The sequence below is a fragment of the Mytilus galloprovincialis genome, chromosome 8 (assembly GCF_965363235.1).
Source record: "Mytilus galloprovincialis chromosome 8, xbMytGall1.hap1.1, whole genome shotgun sequence".
Lineage (NCBI taxonomy): Eukaryota > Metazoa > Mollusca > Bivalvia > Mytilida > Mytilidae > Mytilus > Mytilus galloprovincialis.
The window spans coordinates 51,684,594-51,705,005 of NC_134845.1; the positions used below are offsets into that span (position 1 = coordinate 51,684,594).

The following is a 20,412-nucleotide window of genomic DNA, read 5'->3' on the forward strand; positions in this document are numbered from 1 at the left end:
TATACCCCACATCTTCTGTTATTTATATATTATCTGCTGACATTCTGTTACAGATGTCTATGTTGATATTAGATATCTTTTATGATTAGTGGACATATACCCCACATCTTCTGTTATTTATATAGTATCTGTTGACATTCTGTTGCATATGCCTATGTTGATATTAGATATCTTTTATGATTAGTGGACATATACCCCACATCTTCTGTTATTTATATATTATCTGCTGACATTCTGCATTCTGTTACAGATGTCTATGTTGATATTAGATATCTTTTGTGACTAGTGGACATATACCCCAAATCTTCTGTTATTTATATATTATCTGCTGACATTCTGTTACATATGTCTATGTTGATATTAGATATCTTTTATGACTAGTGGACATATACCCCACATCTTCTGTTATTTATATAGTATCTGCTGACATTCTGTTGCATATGTCTATGTTGATATTAGATATCTTTTATGATTAGTGGACATATACCCCACATCTTCTTTTATTTATATATTATCTTCTGACATTCTGTTACAGATGTCTATGTTGATATTAGATATCTTTTATGATTAGTGGACATATACCCCACATCTTCTGTTATTTATATATTATCTGCTGACATTCTGTTACAGATGCCTATGTTGATATTAGATATCTTTTATGATTAGTGGACATATACCCCACATCTTCTGTTATTTATATATTATCTGCTGACATTCTGCATTCTGTTACAGATGTCTATGTTGATATTAGATATCTTTTGTGACTAGTGGACATATACCCCACATCTTCTGTTATTTATATATTATCTGCTGACATTCTGTTACAGATGTCTATGTTGATATTAGATATCTTTTATGATTATTGGACATATACCACACATCTTCTGTTATTTATATAGTATCTGCTGACATTCTGTTGCATATGTCTATGTTGATATTAGATATCTTTTGTGACTAGTGGACATATACCCCACATCTTCTGTTATTTATATATTATCTGCTGACATTCTGTTACAGATGTCTATGTTGATATTAGATATCTTTTGTGACTAGTGGACATATACCCCACATCTTCTGTTATTTATATATTATCTGCTGACATTCTGTTACATATGTCTATGTTGATATTAGATATCTTTTATGATTAGTGGACATATACCCCACATCTTCTGTTATTTATATATTATCTGCTGACATTCTGTTACAGATGTCTATGTTGATATTAGATATCTTTTGTGACTAGTGGACATATACCCCACATCTTCTGTTATTTATATATTATCTGCTGACATTCTGTTACAGATGTCTATGTTGATATTAGATATCTTTTGTGACTAGTGGACATATACCCCACATCTTCTGTTATTTATATATTATCTGCTGACATTCTGTTACATATGTCTATGTTGATATTAGATATCTTTTATGATTAGTGGACATATACCCCACATCTTCTGTTATTTATATATTATCTGCTAACATTCTGTTACATATGTCTATGTTGATATTAGATATCTTTTATGATTAGTGGACATATACCCCACATCGTCTGTTATTTATATATTATCTGCTGACATTCTGTTGCATATGTCTATGTTGATATTAGATATCTTTTATGATTAGTGGACATATACCCCACATCTTCTGTTATTTATATATTATCTGCTGACATTCTGTTACAGATGTCTATGTTGATATTAGATATCTTTTATGATTAGTGGACATATACCCCACATCTTCTGTTATTTATATATTATCTGCTGACATTCTGTTACAGATGTCTATGTTGATATTAGATATCTTTTATGATTAGTGGACATATACCCCACATCTTCTGTTATTTATATATTATCTGCTGACATTCTGTTACAGATGTCTATGTTGATATTAGATATCTTTTGTGACTAGTGGACATATACCCCACATCTTCTGTTATTTATATATTATCTGCTGACATTCTATTACAGATGTCTATGTTGATATTAGATATCTTTTGTGACTAGTGGACATATACCCAACATCTTCTGTTATTTATATATTATCTGCTGACATTCTGTTACAGATGTCTATGTTGATATTAGATATCTTTTGTGACTAGTGGACATATACCCCACATCTTCTGTTATTTATATATTATCTGCTGACATTCTGTTACATATGTCTATGTTGATATTAGATATCTTTTATGACTAGTGGACATATACCCCACATCTTCTGTTATTTATATAGTATCTGCTGACATTCTGTTGCATATGCCTATGTTGATATTAGATATCTTTTATGATTAGTGGACATATACCCCACATCTTCTGTTATTTATATATTATCTGCTGACATTCTGCATTCTGTTACAGATGTCTATGTTGATATTAGATATCTTTTGTGACTAGTGGACATATACCCCAAATCTTCTGTTATTTATATATTATCTGCTGACATTCTGTTACATATGTCTATGTTGATATTATATATCTTTTATGACTAGTGGACATATACCCCACATCTTCTGTTATTTATATAGTATCTGCTGACATTCTGTTGCATATGTCTATGTTGATATTAGATATCTTTTATGATTAGTGGACATATACCCAACATCTTCTGTTATTTACCTTCTGTTATTTATATATTATCTGCTGACATTCTGTTACAGATGTCTATGTTGATATTAGATATCTTTTATGATTAGTGGACATATACCCCACATCTTCTGTTATTTATATATTATCTGCTGACATTCTGTTACAGATGCCTATGTTGATATTAGATATCTTTTATGATTAGTGGACATATACCTCACATCTTCTGTTATTTATATATTATCTGCTGACATTCTGCATTCTGTTACAGATGTCTATGTTGATATTAGATATCTTTTGTGACTAGTGGACATATACCCCACATCTTCTGTTATTTATATATTATCTGCTGACATTCTGTTACAGATGTCTATGTTGATATTAGATATCTTTTGTGACTAGTGGACATATACCCCACATCTTCTGTTATTTATATATTATCTGCTGACATTCTGTTACATATGTCTATGTTGATATTAGATATCTTTTGTGACTAGTAGACATATACCCCACATCTTCTGTTATTTATATATTATCTGCTGACATTCTGTTACAGATGTCTATGTTGATATTAGATATCTTTTATGATTAGTGGACATATACCCCACATCTTCTGTTATTTATATAGTATCTGCTGACATTCTGTTGCATATGTCTATGTTGATATTAGATATCTTTTGTGACTAGTGGACATATACCCCACATCTTCTGTTATTTATATATTATCTGCTGACATTCTGTTACAGATGTCTATGTTGATATTAGATATCTTTTATGATTAGTGGACATATACCCCACATCTTCTGTTATTTATATATTATCTGCTGACATTCTGTTGCATATGTCTATGTTGATATTAGATATCTTTTATGACTAGTGGACATATACCCCACATCTTCTGTTATTTATATATTATCTGCTGACATTCTGTTACAGATGTCTATGTTGATATTAGATATCTTTTGTGACTAGTGGACATATACCCCACATCTTCTGTTATTTATATATTATCTGCTGACATTCTGTTACATATGTCTATGTTGATATTAGATATCTTTTGTGACTAGTGGACATATACCCCACATCTTCTGTTATTTATATATTATCTGCTGACATTCTGTTACAGATGTCTATGTTGATATTAGATATCTTTTATGATTAGTGGACATATACCCCACATCTTCTGTTATTTATATAGTATCTGCTGACATTCTGTTGCATATGTCTATGTTGATATTAGATATCTTTTATGATTAGTGGACATATACCCCACATCTTCTGTTATTTATATATTATCTGCTGACATTCTGTTGCATATGTCTATGTTGATATTAGATATCTTTTATGACTAGTGGACATATACCCCACATCTTCTGTTATTTATATATTATCTGCTGACATTCTGTTACAGATGTCTATGTTGATATTAGATATCTTTTGTGACTAGTGGACATATACCCCACATCTTCTGTTATTTATATATTATCTGCTGACATTCTGTTACATATGTCTATGTTGATATTAGATATCTTTTGTGACTAGTGGACATATACCCCAAATCTTCTGTTATTTATATATTATCTGCTAACATTCTGTTACAGATGTCTATGTTGATATTAGATATCTTTTATGACTAGTGGACATATACCCCACATCTTCTGTTATTTATATATTATCTGCTAACATTCTGTTACAGATGTCTATGTTGATATTAGATATCTTTTATGATTAGTGGACATATACCCCACATCTTCTGTTATTTATATATTATCTGCTGACATTCTGTTACAGATGTCTATGTTGATATTAGATATCTTTTATGATTAGTGGACATATACCCCACATCTTCTGTTATTTATATAGTATCTGCTGACATTCTGTTGCATATGTCTATGTTGATATTAGATATCTTTTATGATTAGTGGACATATACCCCACATCTTCTGTTATTTATATATTATCTGCTGACATTCTGTTGCATATGTCTATGTTGATATTAGATATCTTTTATGACTAGTGGACATATACCCCACATCTTCTGTTATTTATATATTATCTGCTGACATTCTGTTACAGATGTCTATGTTGATATTAGATATCTTTTGTGACTAGTGGACATATACCCCACATCTTCTGTTATTTATATATTACCTGCTGACATTCTGTTACATATGTCTATGTTGATATTAGATATCTTTTGTGACTAGTGGACATATACCCCACATCTTCTGTTATTTATATATTATCTGCTGACATTCTGTTACATATGTCTATGTTGATATTAGATATCTTTTATGATTAGTGGACATATACCCCACATCTTCTGTTATTTATATATTATCTGCTGACATTCTGCATTCTGTTACAGATGTCTATGTTGATATTAGATATCTTTTGTGACTAGTGGACATATACCCCAAATCTTCTGTTATTTATATATTATCTGCTGACATTCTGTTACATATGTCTATGTTGATATTATATATCTTTTATGACTAGTGGACATATACCCCACATCTTCTGTTATTTATATAGTATCTGCTGACATTCTGTTGCATATGTCTATGTTGATATTAGATATCTTTTATGATTAGTGGACATATACCCCACATCTTCTGTTATTTATATATTATCTGCTGACATTCTGTTACAGATGCCTATGTTGATATTAGATATCTTTTATGATTAGTGGACATATACCTCACATCTTCTGTTATTTATATATTATCTGCTGACATTCTGCATTCTGTTACAGATGTCTATGTTGATATTAGATATCTTTTGTGACTAGTGGACATATACCCCACATCTTCTGTTATTTATATATTATCTGCTGACATTCTGTTACAGATGTCTATGTTGATATTAGATATCTTTTGTGACTAGTGGACATATACCCCACATCTTCTGTTATTTATATATTATCTGCTGACATTCTGTTACATATGTCTATGTTGATATTAGATATCTTTTGTGACTAGTAGACATATACCCCACATCTTCTGTTATTTATATATTATCTGCTGACATTCTGTTACAGATGTCTATGTTGATATTAGATATCTTTTATGATTAGTGGACATATACCCCACATCTTCTGTTATTTATATAGTATCTGCTGACATTCTGTTGCATATGTCTATGTTGATATTAGATATCTTTTGTGACTAGTGGACATATACCCCACATCTTCTGTTATTTATATATTATCTGCTGACATTCTGTTACAGATGTCTATGTTGATATTAGATATCTTTTATGATTAGTGGACATATACCCCACATCTTCTGTTATTTATATATTATCTGCTGACATTCTGTTGCATATGTCTATGTTGATATGAGATATCTTTTATGACTAGTGGACATATACCCCACATCTTCTGTTATTTATATATTATCTGCTGACATTCTGTTACAGATGTCTATGTTGATATTAGATATCTTTTGTGACTAGTGGACATATACCCCACATCTTCTGTTATTTATATATTATCTGCTGACATTCTGTTACATATGTCTATGTTGATATTAGATATCTTTTATGATTAGTGGACATATACCCCACATCTTCTGTTATTTATATATTATCTGCTGACATTCTGTTACATATGTCTATGTTGATATTAGATATCTTTTGTGACTAGTGGACATATACCCCACATCTTCTGTTATTTATATATTATCTGCTGACATTCTGTTACAGATGTCTATGTTGATATTAGATATCTTTTGTGACTAGTGGACATATACCCCACATCTTCTGTTATTTATATATTATCTGCTGACATTCTGTTACATATGTCTATGTTGATATTAGATATCTTTTGTGACTAGTGGACATATACCCCACATCTTCTGTTATTTATATATTATCTGCTGACATTCTGTTACAGATGTCTATGTTGATATTAGATATTTTTTATGATTAGTGGACATATACCCCACATCTTCTGTTATTTATATAGTATCTGCTGACATTCTGTTGCATATGTCTATGTTGATATTAGATATCTTTTATGACTAGTGGACATATACCCCACATCTTCTGTTATTTATATATTATCTGCTGACATTCTGTTACAGATGTCTATGTTGATATTAGATATCTTTTGTGACTAGTGGACATATACCCCACATCTTCTGTTATTTATATATTATCTGCTGACATTCTGTTACATATGTCTATGTTGATATTAGATATCTTTTGTGACTAGTGGACATATACCCAAATCTTCTGTTATTTATATATTATCTGCTGACATTCTGTTACAGATGTCTATGTTGATATTAGATATCTTTTATGACTAGTGGACATATACCCCACATCTTCTGTTATTTATATATTATCTGCTAACATTCTGTTACAGATGTCTATGTTGATATTAGATATCTTTTATGATTAGTGGACATATACCCCACATCTTCTGTTATTTATATATTATCTGCTGACATTCTGTTACAGATGTCTATGTTGATATTAGATATCTTTTATGATTAGTGGACATATACCCCACATCTTCTGTTATTTATATAGTATCTGCTGACATTCTGTTGCATATGTCTATGTTGATATTAGATATCTTTTATGATTAGTGGACATATACCCCACATCTTCTGTTATTTATATATTATCTGCTGACATTCTGTTGCATATGTCTATGTTGATATTAGATATCTTTTATGACTAGTGGACATATACCCCACATCTTCTGTTATTTATATATTATCTGCTGACATTCTGTTACATATGTCTATGTTGATATTAGATATCTTTTATGACTAGTGGACATATACCCCACATCTTCTGTTATTTATATATTATCTGCTGACATTCTGTTACAGATGTCTATGTTGATATTAGATATCTTTTGTGACTAGTGGACATATACCCCACATCTTCTGTTATTTATATATTACCTGCTGACATTCTGTTACATATGTCTATGTTGATATTAGATATCTTTTGTGACTAGTGGACATATACCCCAAATCTTCTGTTATTTATATATTATCTGCTAACATTCTGTTACAGATGTCTATGTTGATATTAGATATCTTTTATGACTAGTGGACATATACCCCACATCTTCTGTTATTTATATATTATCTGCTAACATTCTGTTACAGATGTCTATGTTGATATTAGATATCTTTTATGATTAGTGGACATATACCCCAAATCTTCTGTTATTTATATATTTTCTGCTGACATTCTGTTACAGATGTCTATGTTGATATTAGATATCTTTTGTGACTAGTGGACATATACCCCACATCTTCTGTTATTTATATATTACCTGCTGACATTCTGTTACATATGTCTATGTTGATATTAGATATCTTTTATGATTAGTGGACATATACCCCAAATCTTCTGTTATTTATATATTATCTGCTAACATTCTGTTACAGATGTCTATGTTGATATTAGATATCTTTTATGACTAGTGGACATATACCCCACATCTTCTGTTATTTATATATTATCTGCTAACATTCTGTTACAGATGTCTATGTTGATATTAGATATCTTTTATGATTAGTGGACATATACCCCAAATCTTCTGTTATTTATATATTTTCTGCTGACATTCTGTTACAGATGTCTATGTTGATATTAGATATCTTTTGTGACTAGTGGACATATACTCCACATCTTCTGTTATTTGTCAGTTTTATTTTGGTTAAATTAAGTAGAGGATTTCCCTTTTTTTTTTAAATTCAAATTTAAATTCTTTAATTAACCTTATCAAACGACTCAAAGACAGACATATAAATCATTTTAAAGATAGACATACAAATAATTACTTTCATCTATTCTTTCACACAACTATCATATTGATTGAACATGATTTATCTGAACACTAACATATACATGATTAAATGTGGAGAAGAGTCAGGTCACATGTCCTATATAAAGAGGGATAACTCTAATATTTCTTTACATTTTACAATGAAAAATATTATTACTTATGATTAATAAAACAATGTATTAAAATCTAATTATAATCTGGAAGGAAGATAAAAAAAATAATAGAAACACACTGTATAATATTATATTTGTATAAATATACTTATTAAAAAGATGTTAGTTTATTTTTTTTGGACTAATAGTTCATTGGTATATTTTTATTTTATTTTTAATTGACAGCTGGACTCCTCCCAAATATATCTTGCACAAATCTGAACATAAACATGAAGAACTAAGGAAGAAACACCACATTCTTGTGGAAGGGGAGGACCTGCCACCTCCAATAAAATCCTTTAAAGAAATGAAATTTCCAAGGGCCATATTAAATGCCATGAAACATAAAGGTATTACCAAGCCTACACCTATACAGATACAAGGCATTCCAGCAGTGTGAGTATTGTCAATAATGTATAGTTACACACAACTAAGCCTACACCTATACAGATACAAGGTGTGAGTATTGTCTATAATCTATAGTTTGTTGTTTTGTTAATGTACAATTTCACATTATTTTCAAACGCATAGATGATAAATGGCTTTATTGCTGTAATAATGGGGAAACGAAAAAAATTCTGGAAATAAAAAAAAAGCGTACAGTAAAAATGTTGATTTTTTAACCCCCCTCCCCCCAAGTGTACGGTTTGTACACTTTGGAAAATGGTTGACAATTATGGATGACCCCTAAGCCTACACTTATACAGATACAAGGTATTCCAGCAGTATGAGTATTGTCAAATCTGTAGTTTCACATATAGTCGAACCATTTCTAGAGTGTAGTTACAGTCCAATATGTAGTGACACATGAAGTCAAAACATATCTAGAATGTACATCATGTACACACAGTTCAATCTGTTGCTTTTCAGCACTTAAAGTAACAGGTATGTTAATGGGCAATCTAATGAATATTTGCAAAATTTTGTAAGCAAAAAGACTTTGATGTCTTTGATGAACTGCATATGAATATTGGAAAAAATATATAAGTAAGTTTTAACTTTAGGAGATAAAGCAAATGGAATATTCTGTAGAAAGAAGTATAAATGTATAGTTGTATGTAAATATTACAAAAATAATATTGTGTAATTTGGTTTATATTACCTTTTTTTTTCAAAAATCTGTCAATCAAATTTTCTGTAAAAAGGATATGTTATTGCCATAACATAATTCATGTATTATTGAAACATCTAAAAATGTCAAATTTAAGATTTCTGTGTTCAATGGAGACGCAACATTCTGTTTATTTTTGCCTTTTCTTTGCATGTTTTCACTAATGCAGAATATAGAACCAAAGATGATTAAATGTAACACCCTGTTACTTTAAGCAATCAATCATGATTTCAGGTTGTTAGGTAGAGATATGATTGGTATGCCTTTACTGGGTCAGGGAAAACTATGGTATTCATCCTGTCTATTATTATGTTTTCAGGTTGTTAGGTAGAGATATGATTGGTATTGCCTTCACTGGGTCAGGGAAAACTATGGTATTCATACTGCCTATTATTATGTTTTCACTGGAACAAGAAAAGAGACTTCCATTTATAGATGGTGAAGGTCCATATGGATTGATTATTTGTCCTTCAGTAAGTACATTCAATTTAAAAACACCACTGAAAATATATTTTTTTGATTAAAGATCTACTGCAATGTATTTTTTCCCAATAGCTTATTTGTGAGGAATTAATAAAAAAAACCAGGTCTAATAAGCCTCACAAATCATTATACCCCTGCTTTAAAAAAGTTGGGGTATACTGTTTTACCTCTGTCCGTCGGTCAGTCTGTCCATCCGTCCCATGAATATTTTTCGTCTCATCTTTCTCAGGATGAAATGGCACAGAAGTGTTGAAAGTGGCTTAAGGGGGTAGACCTTGGTTCAGGGAGATAACTCTTTAGATCAGTTAAGCGTTTGTAAAAGTCCAGTTCATCAATGTATTTTAAGCATTTACCTGAAACAGATTGAAAATAATCTATGTAACCTAGAAGCTTAGAATATATTTTTGAAAATGGTTGACACAAACGTACTGATGATTTAAGAGTTATTTCCCTTAACCTACATGTAGGTCTACCTCCTTATAACATCAATCAACCAATCAAAGATTTTTTGTAAACACCAAATACCATGAACTTTAACTACTGATATGAAATACATTTCAACAGCATTTGCTTTTAATGTGCTTTTCTTTGCTTTGTTTTTATTTTGATTTTATATGAAAATTAAGAATTTATTGTTATGAATAAAAAATAATATCCTAAATAAAACATTATAACCATAATAACATTTTTATTATATAAAAAAAATATATTCTTGATGAGAATGAATACATATTTAGATAAACAATAGTGTGAGCTATCAATTAAAATTGAACTGACAATAAATGGGAAAATATAAACAGCAGCAGTTTTACATTCAATGTCTTAGTAATGACAGTTCGTCTATGGGAAATTAGTAATGACAGTTTGTCTATGGGAAATGGCCAAGACTAAACAAATATGCTGTATTTTGAACACTGTGAAATGACTACCGGTACATTCCAAATGAAGATGTATGACGCAGATCTAATAATTAGATTAAAACAAAATAGACTTATACTTATACAGTTTACCCAGTAATTTGATGATATGTTTTCCATTACAGAGAGAATTAGCCAAGCAGACCAGTGAATTGATCAGTCACTATTGTAAAGCTTTATCAGCTGAGGGATTTCCAGAGTTAAAGTGTGGTTTGTGTATTGGTGGAGTTCCTATAAATGATCAACTCAGTATTATAAAAAGGTGCCATATATTATATATATTGTCTAAGAGTTAAAGTGTGGTTTGTGTATTGGTGGAGTTCCTATAAATGATCAACTCAGTATTATAAAAAGGCGCCATATATTATATATATTGTCTTAGTGATGAAATGTTTTATTGTAAATTTTCTTTCTTTACTTAGGGATTTTAATTTTTGTCAAGTTTTAATGTTGATACCATCCTGTGCTTTGAAAAAAAAGGTACGGCTAGATTTGCATTCAGAATATTCTTGCATATAATATTTATGTTTTTAACCTTCTTGCATTTGAGGAAAAGATAAAGAAACTTCAAACATTTCCTCCTTTTGAAATTTTCCAACCAAAATGAACAAGATATTATGGTGGTAATCCCGGGGAGATTAATGCTAATGGTTGATTTCTTTATTTGTAGAGGAGTCCATATTGTAGTGGCGACCCCTGGTAGATTAATGTTAATGTTAGATAAGAAGATGATGACGTTAGATGTGTGTAGATATTTAGTGATGGATGAAGCTGACAGAATGATTGACTTAGGATTCGAGGAAGATGTTAGAACAATCTTCTCTTATTTTAAGGTTTGAGATTGACATTCCTCTATTTTTTGTCAAGGATAGATAACATTTGTTATTTTAAATTTTTGAATTATTTTTTGTTTTTATAATTTAAGAGGGTGTCCATGGAAAAACCAGGCAGTGGATGGCACATGACATATTTTGTTTTCAAAATTTTTTCATCTATTTCATATCACAAATTCATTCTTTCTTAAAGTTAAATTTTTTTTTATTAACTGCAACAAATAAAGAGAAAAAAAATACATAAAAAGCACTGAAATTCATTGAAAAGGGGAGATAACTCTTCATTTTGAACAATATTTTGTTGCCTTGTTAGTGAACTTTAAAATCATTTTCTGAGCCATCCACTGTTGATTCAAAAATATCTTTGACATATATATCCTTTGTATGATATAAACATTGCATTGGAACCAAAAATTTAGTGGGAACAAAATTACGTTGTGCCACCCTTATCATAGGATTTGCCTGATATTTACTTGGACAGCCTCTTAAATTCTAGGAGTTGTTTGAATAAGATACATGAAAGATTAGAAAAGTTCAGCTTTGTTTCATGTCTCCTTTCCTACCATAACACATTTCATGGACATTGTCATAAGAGAACAGTTTAAATTTAGACATTTTTTTGTTAGATACTTGAGTCTACATTAACTACACACAATTTGTGACAAAAAGTAAAAATAAGACGGAAACTACTTCAGCTGAGACTGGGGACTGTGACAAATTAAAAAGAAGGAATTGACAGATGAATTAAAAAATAATTGATGCAAGCTATACTTTATTGTAGTTTTAACATTGGTAGGCATTATATTCATTATTATTTTTGCCTGAGCGATAGTGAGGGCTAAAATAACACAAATATAATGCATACCCATGTTAAAACTACAATAAAGTATAAAGCTTGCATCATTTATTTCGATTCTGATTAGGACAATTGTGAAAAGCGCTTGTGTAGGCTCATGAACCTCCCTTTTTTGTTTGTAAACAAGTAAACGACTGGCAATGTGATTTTTCAGAGGGAGGAATCTGAACAGCAAGCATGAACGGTTGTCGTATCTAGGTCAAATATGTCAATTTCGAATTGCAACACATGACAGCCATAATAAATGAATAAGTAATAACATGTGCATCATTTAAGAGTTTTGAAGTTTTTTAAGTTAATGAAATATAGTATATGCATGCAAATTTGATAAAATTCATTATTCTGCAGTAATCAATATACGCATGTGCAAACAAATTTTATTGGATTTAGAGCATGGGTTTTTTCACAAAATGAAAGAAGCACGTCATATTAGAATTACTTTCCAAAGTTACCATTGGGATTCCTTATAAGAAAAATGGCAAAAAAAGAGATAAACTTTTCAATCAGCATATATGATGAGGATTAGTTATTTATATCACAAAAAAGTACATTGAAACAGAAATATGAATAGACATCAGTGACACAAATTTTTTTCTTAATCAAGCCACATTAAAAAAAAAATATTTTTTTTACCGGTATATAGAATAACCTAAATAGAAATTTTATGAATCTGAAGTACCATACAATTTTCAATATAGAAAAAGTAGGTATGGCTGTTTCATTAATTTCTATCTACTATTTCCATCTTTAATAAAATGTAACATTATCCTCAACAGGGACAAAGGCAGACCTTGCTGTTCTCAGCTACTATGCCTAAGAAGATCCAGAACTTTGCTAGGAGTGCTCTTGTAAAACCTGTGACAGTTAATGTAGGAAGAGCTGGTGCTGCTAGTCAGAATATCATTCAGGAAGTAGAATATGTCAAACAGGAAGCCAAAATCTGCTATATCCTGGAATGTCTACAGAAAACATCCCCACCTGTGAGTATAAGAAAATTAAAAGATTTGCAAATGAATCATGATTTTACAATATCAGGTTGATTTGATTATCAACTGACAGGAAATTATCATACAATGTATTTATAAATTTATAATTTCTAAAAGTGTTTTGAAATGACTGATAATAGTTTCACTCATTAAGCTGACATATAAAAAAAAAAAGTAAAATCACAAAAATACTGAACTCAGAGGAAAATCAATTCGGAAAGTCCGTAATCACATGGCAAAATCAAATAACAAAACGCATCAAAAACGAATGGACAAGAACTGTCATATTCCTGACTTGGTACAGGCATTTTCAAATGTAGAAAATGGTGGATTGAACCTGGTTTTATAGCTAGCTAAACCTCTCACTTGTATGACAGTCCCATCAAATTACATTATATTGTCACCAATGCGTGAACAAAACAAACAGACACAATAGTTAAAAATGTCAAAAATAGGGTACAGCAGTCAACATTGTGTTATCATCTTAATCACTATAAAAACAACAAATGTAACGAAGTAGCACAAAAAGGAATACATCAAATTAACATCCTCATTTTGATTATATATCATATTTTACCATTAAGCATCTAATGGAGAATGTGTTTTTTTTAAAAAGGGGGAAACTTGGACAAACTTGTAAGTAAAAAAAGCACATGTTTGACTTGTGAAAATTTAATTTTCATTTTGGAATTGTCTTGTTAATAGCCATTGCTGAAAAATAAGTAATTAATAGAGATACTCATCTGAATTGATCAATACATTCACTCACTTTTACGTGAATCATTCTCCTTGGTGTGAACACAGGTAAAAGTAATGAAGATATCATTAGGCAATAGCTCCCTGGGACATTAAAAAAGTAAGTTGGAAGGCACTTTGGATTATCATACAATACAGAGTGGCAGTTTTATTATCTAAAAAGTAATTTAAAGTCTGAATTTCAATGAAATTTAGGTGACCAAATTTTCTTCTGTCATTGATTTTTTTCTCGACCAAAATCTCAAATACCATTTCAGTCTTGTATTTCCTAATCAGTCATGTCTGGCAACATGACTGTTTCTGGACCCTTGATGTAAAGTTCGTGTGATAACCTGTATCAAAACCCTTTACAATCATAAAGACTTTCAACTTAAAATTTAACCATGATCCTTAACCAGGCAAGACATTTTAGGGTGTGCACTATTTTAATTAGAATCAAAGATGAATTCCATGTCTTGTAGGTGTTGGTGTTTGCTGAACGAAAACAAGATGTAGACGCCATTCATGAGTATCTGTTATTGAAAGGAGTAGAAGCTGTAGCTATACATGGTGGAAAAGGTAAAAAAATAAAATTGAGAATGGAAATGGGGAATGTGTCAAAGAGACAACAACCAGACCATAGAAAAAACAGCCCAAGGCCACCAATGTGTCATCAACACAGGGAAAATCCCGCACTGAAGGCTGGCTTCAGAAAAGCATAGAATAAATTTACCTTGTTTATGATGTCTTTCGTAGGATTTCTTTTTAGAAACATGCTTTCTCGTTTGAATTGTTTTACATTGTCTTATCGGGGCCCATTATAGCTGACTATGCGGTATGGGCTTTACTCATTTTTGAAGGCCGTACGGTGACCTATAGTTGTTAATGTCTGTGTCATTTTGGTCTTTTGTGGATAGTTGTCTCATTGGCAATCATACCACATCTTCTTTTTTATATTTATCCATCTGATGATTTAAGCCTTTTTCAACTGATTTTTATAGTTTGTTCTTATGTTGAACTGTTACACCACTGTCCCAGGTTAAGGGGAGGGTTGGGATCCCGCTAACATGTTTAACCCGCCTCATTCTGTATGTATGTGCCTGTCCCAAGTCAGGAGCCTGTAATTCAATGGTTGTTGTTTGTTGATGTGTTACATATTTGTTTTTCGTTCATTTTTTGTACATAAATTAGGCCGTTAGTTTTCTCGTTTGAATTGTTTTACATTTGTCATTTCGGGGCCTTTTATAGCTGACTATGCGGTATGGGCTTTGCTCATTGTTGAAGGCCGTGCGGTGACCTATAGTTGTTAATTTCTGTGTCATTTGGTCTCTTGTGGAGAGTTGTCTCATAGGCAATCATACCACATCTTCCTTTTTATATTTAGGCATTTAATAGTGATATTTAAATGCTGGTGTTTAATTTTGTGTGTACAGTCGTTATAGATTTTCCCTTGATGCTTTGATTTGATATTGTCACTTCTTCTTTCGTAATTCCCTCCTGTTTAGGAGCACTCGGATAAGACCGATTTATGTTAACAGTATCTGTACATTAAAACACACAATAAATCCTCTGTAAAATATGAATGAACAGTATCCTCCACCATAAAAAAAACCAGTTGTGAATTTATATATAAGCATTAATATAGGGACTTTTAAAGTTATGTAATGTTAAAATGGTAAGAGACATAAATAAATTACATGTAAAACTACAAGCTTAAACAACTTTTGTGGATTGATTTATTTTTGTTGGAATCAATTTTTGTGGATTGATAAAAAAGTGTATTTCCTGAAATCTTGATTATGTGGTTAAATTGTGCATTAAAAGCTTTAGGTGATTTGTACATTATTCAACACTTAATTTGTGGTTCTGAACAAAAATTGATACATGTATTCCAAGAAAATATGAATCAACAGTATGTTTTTTTTTTATAATGAAAACACTTAAAAACCAAAATAATAAACAGATTTTCAGTTTTGAGCATGTAGATTTTATGAAATATCCACTGCACATACCAGTTAGATAGATCCTATTTTATGGCAAGCCGTTTTACTATTTATTCCAATTTCAAGATATCTCCTATAATATATAAGATATCTTATATAATATATCAGATATCTTATATAATATATCAGATATCTTATATAATATATAAGATATCTCTTTAATATATAAGATATCTTATATAATTTCATTTTTATAAGATATCTCATATATTATATAAGATATCTTTAATGTTATATGAGATATCTTTAATGTTATATAAGATATCTTTAATGTTAGATAAGATATCTCATAAAGTTTATATGATATCTTATATACTTTATAAGACATCTTCTAAAGTTTATAAGATATCTTATAAAGTATATGAGATATCTCATAAACAATTTTTATATAAGATATCTTATATAGTCCATAAGATATCTTATATAGTTTATAAGATATCTTATATAGTTTATAAGATATCTTATATAGTTTATAAGATATCTCATATATGGTAGTTTATAAGATATCTTATATAGTTTATGAGATATCTTATAAAGACAATTATATAAGATATCTGATAAACTATATAAGATATCTTTTAAACTATATAAGATATCTTATAAACTTTAGGAGATATCTTATAAAATATATGAGATATCTTATGCACTAAATAAGATTTCTCCTATAATATATAAGATATCTCATATCATATATAAGATATCTCATATCATATATAAGATATCTCCTATAATATATAAGATATCTTATATAATTAAATTTTCATGAGATATCTTATATTTTATATAAGATATCTTTAATGTTATATAAGATATCTCCTAAAGTTTATAAGATATCTTCTAAAGTTTATAAGATATCTTATAAAGTATATGAGATATCTTATAAAGTATATGAGATATCTTATAAACAATTTGTATATAAGATATCTTATATAATTTATAAGATATCTTATATAATTTATAAGATATCTTATATAATTTATAAGATATCTTATATAATTTATAAGATATCTCATATAGTTTATAAGATATCTTATAAAGTATATGAGATATCTCATAATTAATTTTGATATAAGATATCTTATATAGTCTATAAGATATCTTATATAGTTTACAAGAGTTTATAAGATATCTCATATAGTTTATAAGATATCTTATATAGTTCATGAGATATCTTATAGAGACAATTATATAAGATATCTGATAAACTATATAAGATATCTTTTAAACTATATAAGATATCTTATAAACTATATAAGATATCTTATAAACTATATAAGATATCTTATAAACTTTAGGAGATATCTTATAAACTTGATGAGATATCTTATGAACTAAATAAGATATCTCCTATAATATATAAGATAATCTCATATCATATATAAGATATCTCATATCATATATAAGATATCTCCTATAATATATAAGATATCTTATATAATTTCATTTTCATGAGATATCTTATATTTTATATAAGATATCTTTAATGTTATATAAGATATCAGTGTTTTCCTTTTTTCACTAAGGTAAGGTGGGTGTTTTAAAAAAATAACTTGCAACCGGGTTTTTTTTTTAAAATGTCCAACCTTTTTTAATTTACTGTGGGTGCACGTGGCGGTCACAGAAATAAAGATTAGTATAATATTCACATTTTATGGAGTTGAACAAACATAAATAAAAGTAGTCATATTAATTGTCAAATATTCTTTGATTTTTTTTTTCAAAAATTTATCTCTTTTATCTCTTCTTTCATTTACAATTTTCGATCCAGGTTTCTGTTCTGTTTCTTGCTTTTGTGCCGTATTTTTGGCACATAGAACAGTAGTATCCTTCCTCTGTGACTATAAGTCATTTGAAGTCTTGCTCATATTTGTCTTCACTTGCGTGTCTTTTCCGTTGTTTGGTTGATTTTTGTTCAATTTCCACAACTTCAACATTACTATCAATTTTCTTTAACTTATTTGGTCTAGTATTTTCTTTATCATCATCGTCATCTTCCTTTCTTTCCCCCGATTGATTAATGAAAACATTGAAATTTGACGATTGGACGCCATCTTTGTCAATGAAAACAAGGCGGGATTAGTATTCAAATTTTAACGGTACAGAACCGAAAAAAAGCCGGATTTTGAAAAAAAAGCCGACCACCTCCTAAAATCGAAAGGTGGTCGGCTTTCAAAAGAAGGTGGTCGGCACACCCGGCTTAAATGCCGAATGGAAAACACTGGATATCTCCTAAAGTTTATAAGATATCTTCTAAAGTTTATAAGATATCTTCTAAAGTTTATAAGATATCTTCTAAAGTTTATAAGATATCTTATAAAGTATATGAGATATCTTATAAACAATTTTATGTAAGATATCTTATATAATTTATAAGATATCTCATGTAACGGCTTGCCATACTATACAAAACCTGTTTGTATTGTGATTATAAGATTTCTCCTATAATATATAAGATATCTCATATCATATATAAGATATCTCCTATAATATATAAGATATCTTATATAATTAAATTTTCATGAGATATCTTATATTTTATATAAGATATCTTTAATGTTATATAAGATATCTCCTAAAGTTTATAAGATATCTTCTAAAGTTTATAAGATATCTTATAAAGTATATGAGATATCTTATAAACAATTTTTATATAAGATATCTTATATAATTTATAAGATATCTTATATAATTTATAAGATATCTCATATAGTTTATAAGATATCTTATAAAGTATATGAGATATCTCATAATTAATTTTGATATAAGATATCTTATATAGTTTATAAGATATCTTATATAGTTTATAAGATATCTTATATAGTTTATAAGATATCTTATATAGTTTATAAGAGTTTATAAGATATCTCATATAGTTTATAAGATATCTTATATAGTTCATGAGATATCTTATAGAGACAATTATATAAGATATCTGATAAACTATATAAGATATCTTTTAAACTATATAAGATATCTTATAAACTATATAAGATATCTTATAAACTTTAGGAGATATCTTATAAACTTGATGAGATATCTTATGAACTAAATAAGATATCTCCTATAATATATAAGATAATCTCATATCATATATAAGATATCTCATATCATATATAAGATATCTCCTATAATATATAAGATATCTTATATAATTTCATTTTCATGAGATATCTTATATTTTATATAAGATATCTTTAATGTTATATAAGATATCAGTGTTTTCCTTTTTTCACTAAGGTAAGGTGGGTGTTTTAAAAAAATAACTTGCAACCGGGTGTTTTTTTTTTAAAATGTCCAACCTTTTTTAATTTACTGTGGGTGCACGTGGCGGTCACAGAAATAAAGATTAGTATAATATTCACATTTTATGGAGTTGAACAAACATAAATAAAAGTAGTCATATTAATTGTCAAATATTCTTTGATTTTTTTTTTCAAAAATTTATCTCTTTTATCTCTTCTTTCATTTACAATTTTCGATCCAGGTTTCTGTTCTGTTTCTTGCTTTTGTGCCGTATTTTTGGCACATAGAACAGTAGTATCCTTCCTCTGTGACTATAAGTCATTTGAAGTCTTGCTCATATTTGTCTTCACTTGCGTGTCTTTTCCGTTGTTTGGTTGATTTTTGTTCAATTTCCACAACTTCAACATTACTATCAATTTTCTTTAACTTATTTGGTCTAGTATTTTCTTTATCATCATCGTCATCTTCCTTTCTTTTCCCCCGATTGATTAATGAAAACATTGAAATTTGACGATTGGACGCCATCTTTGTCAATGAAAACAAGGCGGGATTAGTATTCAAATTTTAACGGTACAGAACCGAAAAAAAGCCGGATTTTGAAAAAAAAGCCGACCACCTCCTAAAATCGAAAGGTGGTCGGCTTTCAAAAGAAGGTGGTCGGCACACCCGGCTTAAATGCCGAATGGAAAACACTGGATA

The 20,412-nt window shown here is 29.3% G+C and overlaps 1 protein-coding gene across 1 annotated transcript in view; it reads left to right on the top strand.

The window, feature by feature from the left end:
* LOC143042169 (putative ATP-dependent RNA helicase DDX41) overlaps positions 1 to 20,412 on the top strand; it is a 45,312-nt gene that overhangs the window by 12,773 nt on the left and 12,127 nt on the right. The window contains exons 6-11 of the mRNA XM_076214439.1: positions 8,733 to 8,942; positions 9,977 to 10,130; positions 11,183 to 11,319; positions 11,728 to 11,890; positions 13,523 to 13,726; positions 14,950 to 15,046. Of these exons, the coding sequence (XP_076070554.1) occupies positions 8,733 to 8,942; positions 9,977 to 10,130; positions 11,183 to 11,319; positions 11,728 to 11,890; positions 13,523 to 13,726; positions 14,950 to 15,046 (965 nt within the window). The remainder of the gene's footprint in view (positions 1 to 8,732; positions 8,943 to 9,976; positions 10,131 to 11,182; positions 11,320 to 11,727; positions 11,891 to 13,522; positions 13,727 to 14,949; positions 15,047 to 20,412) is intronic.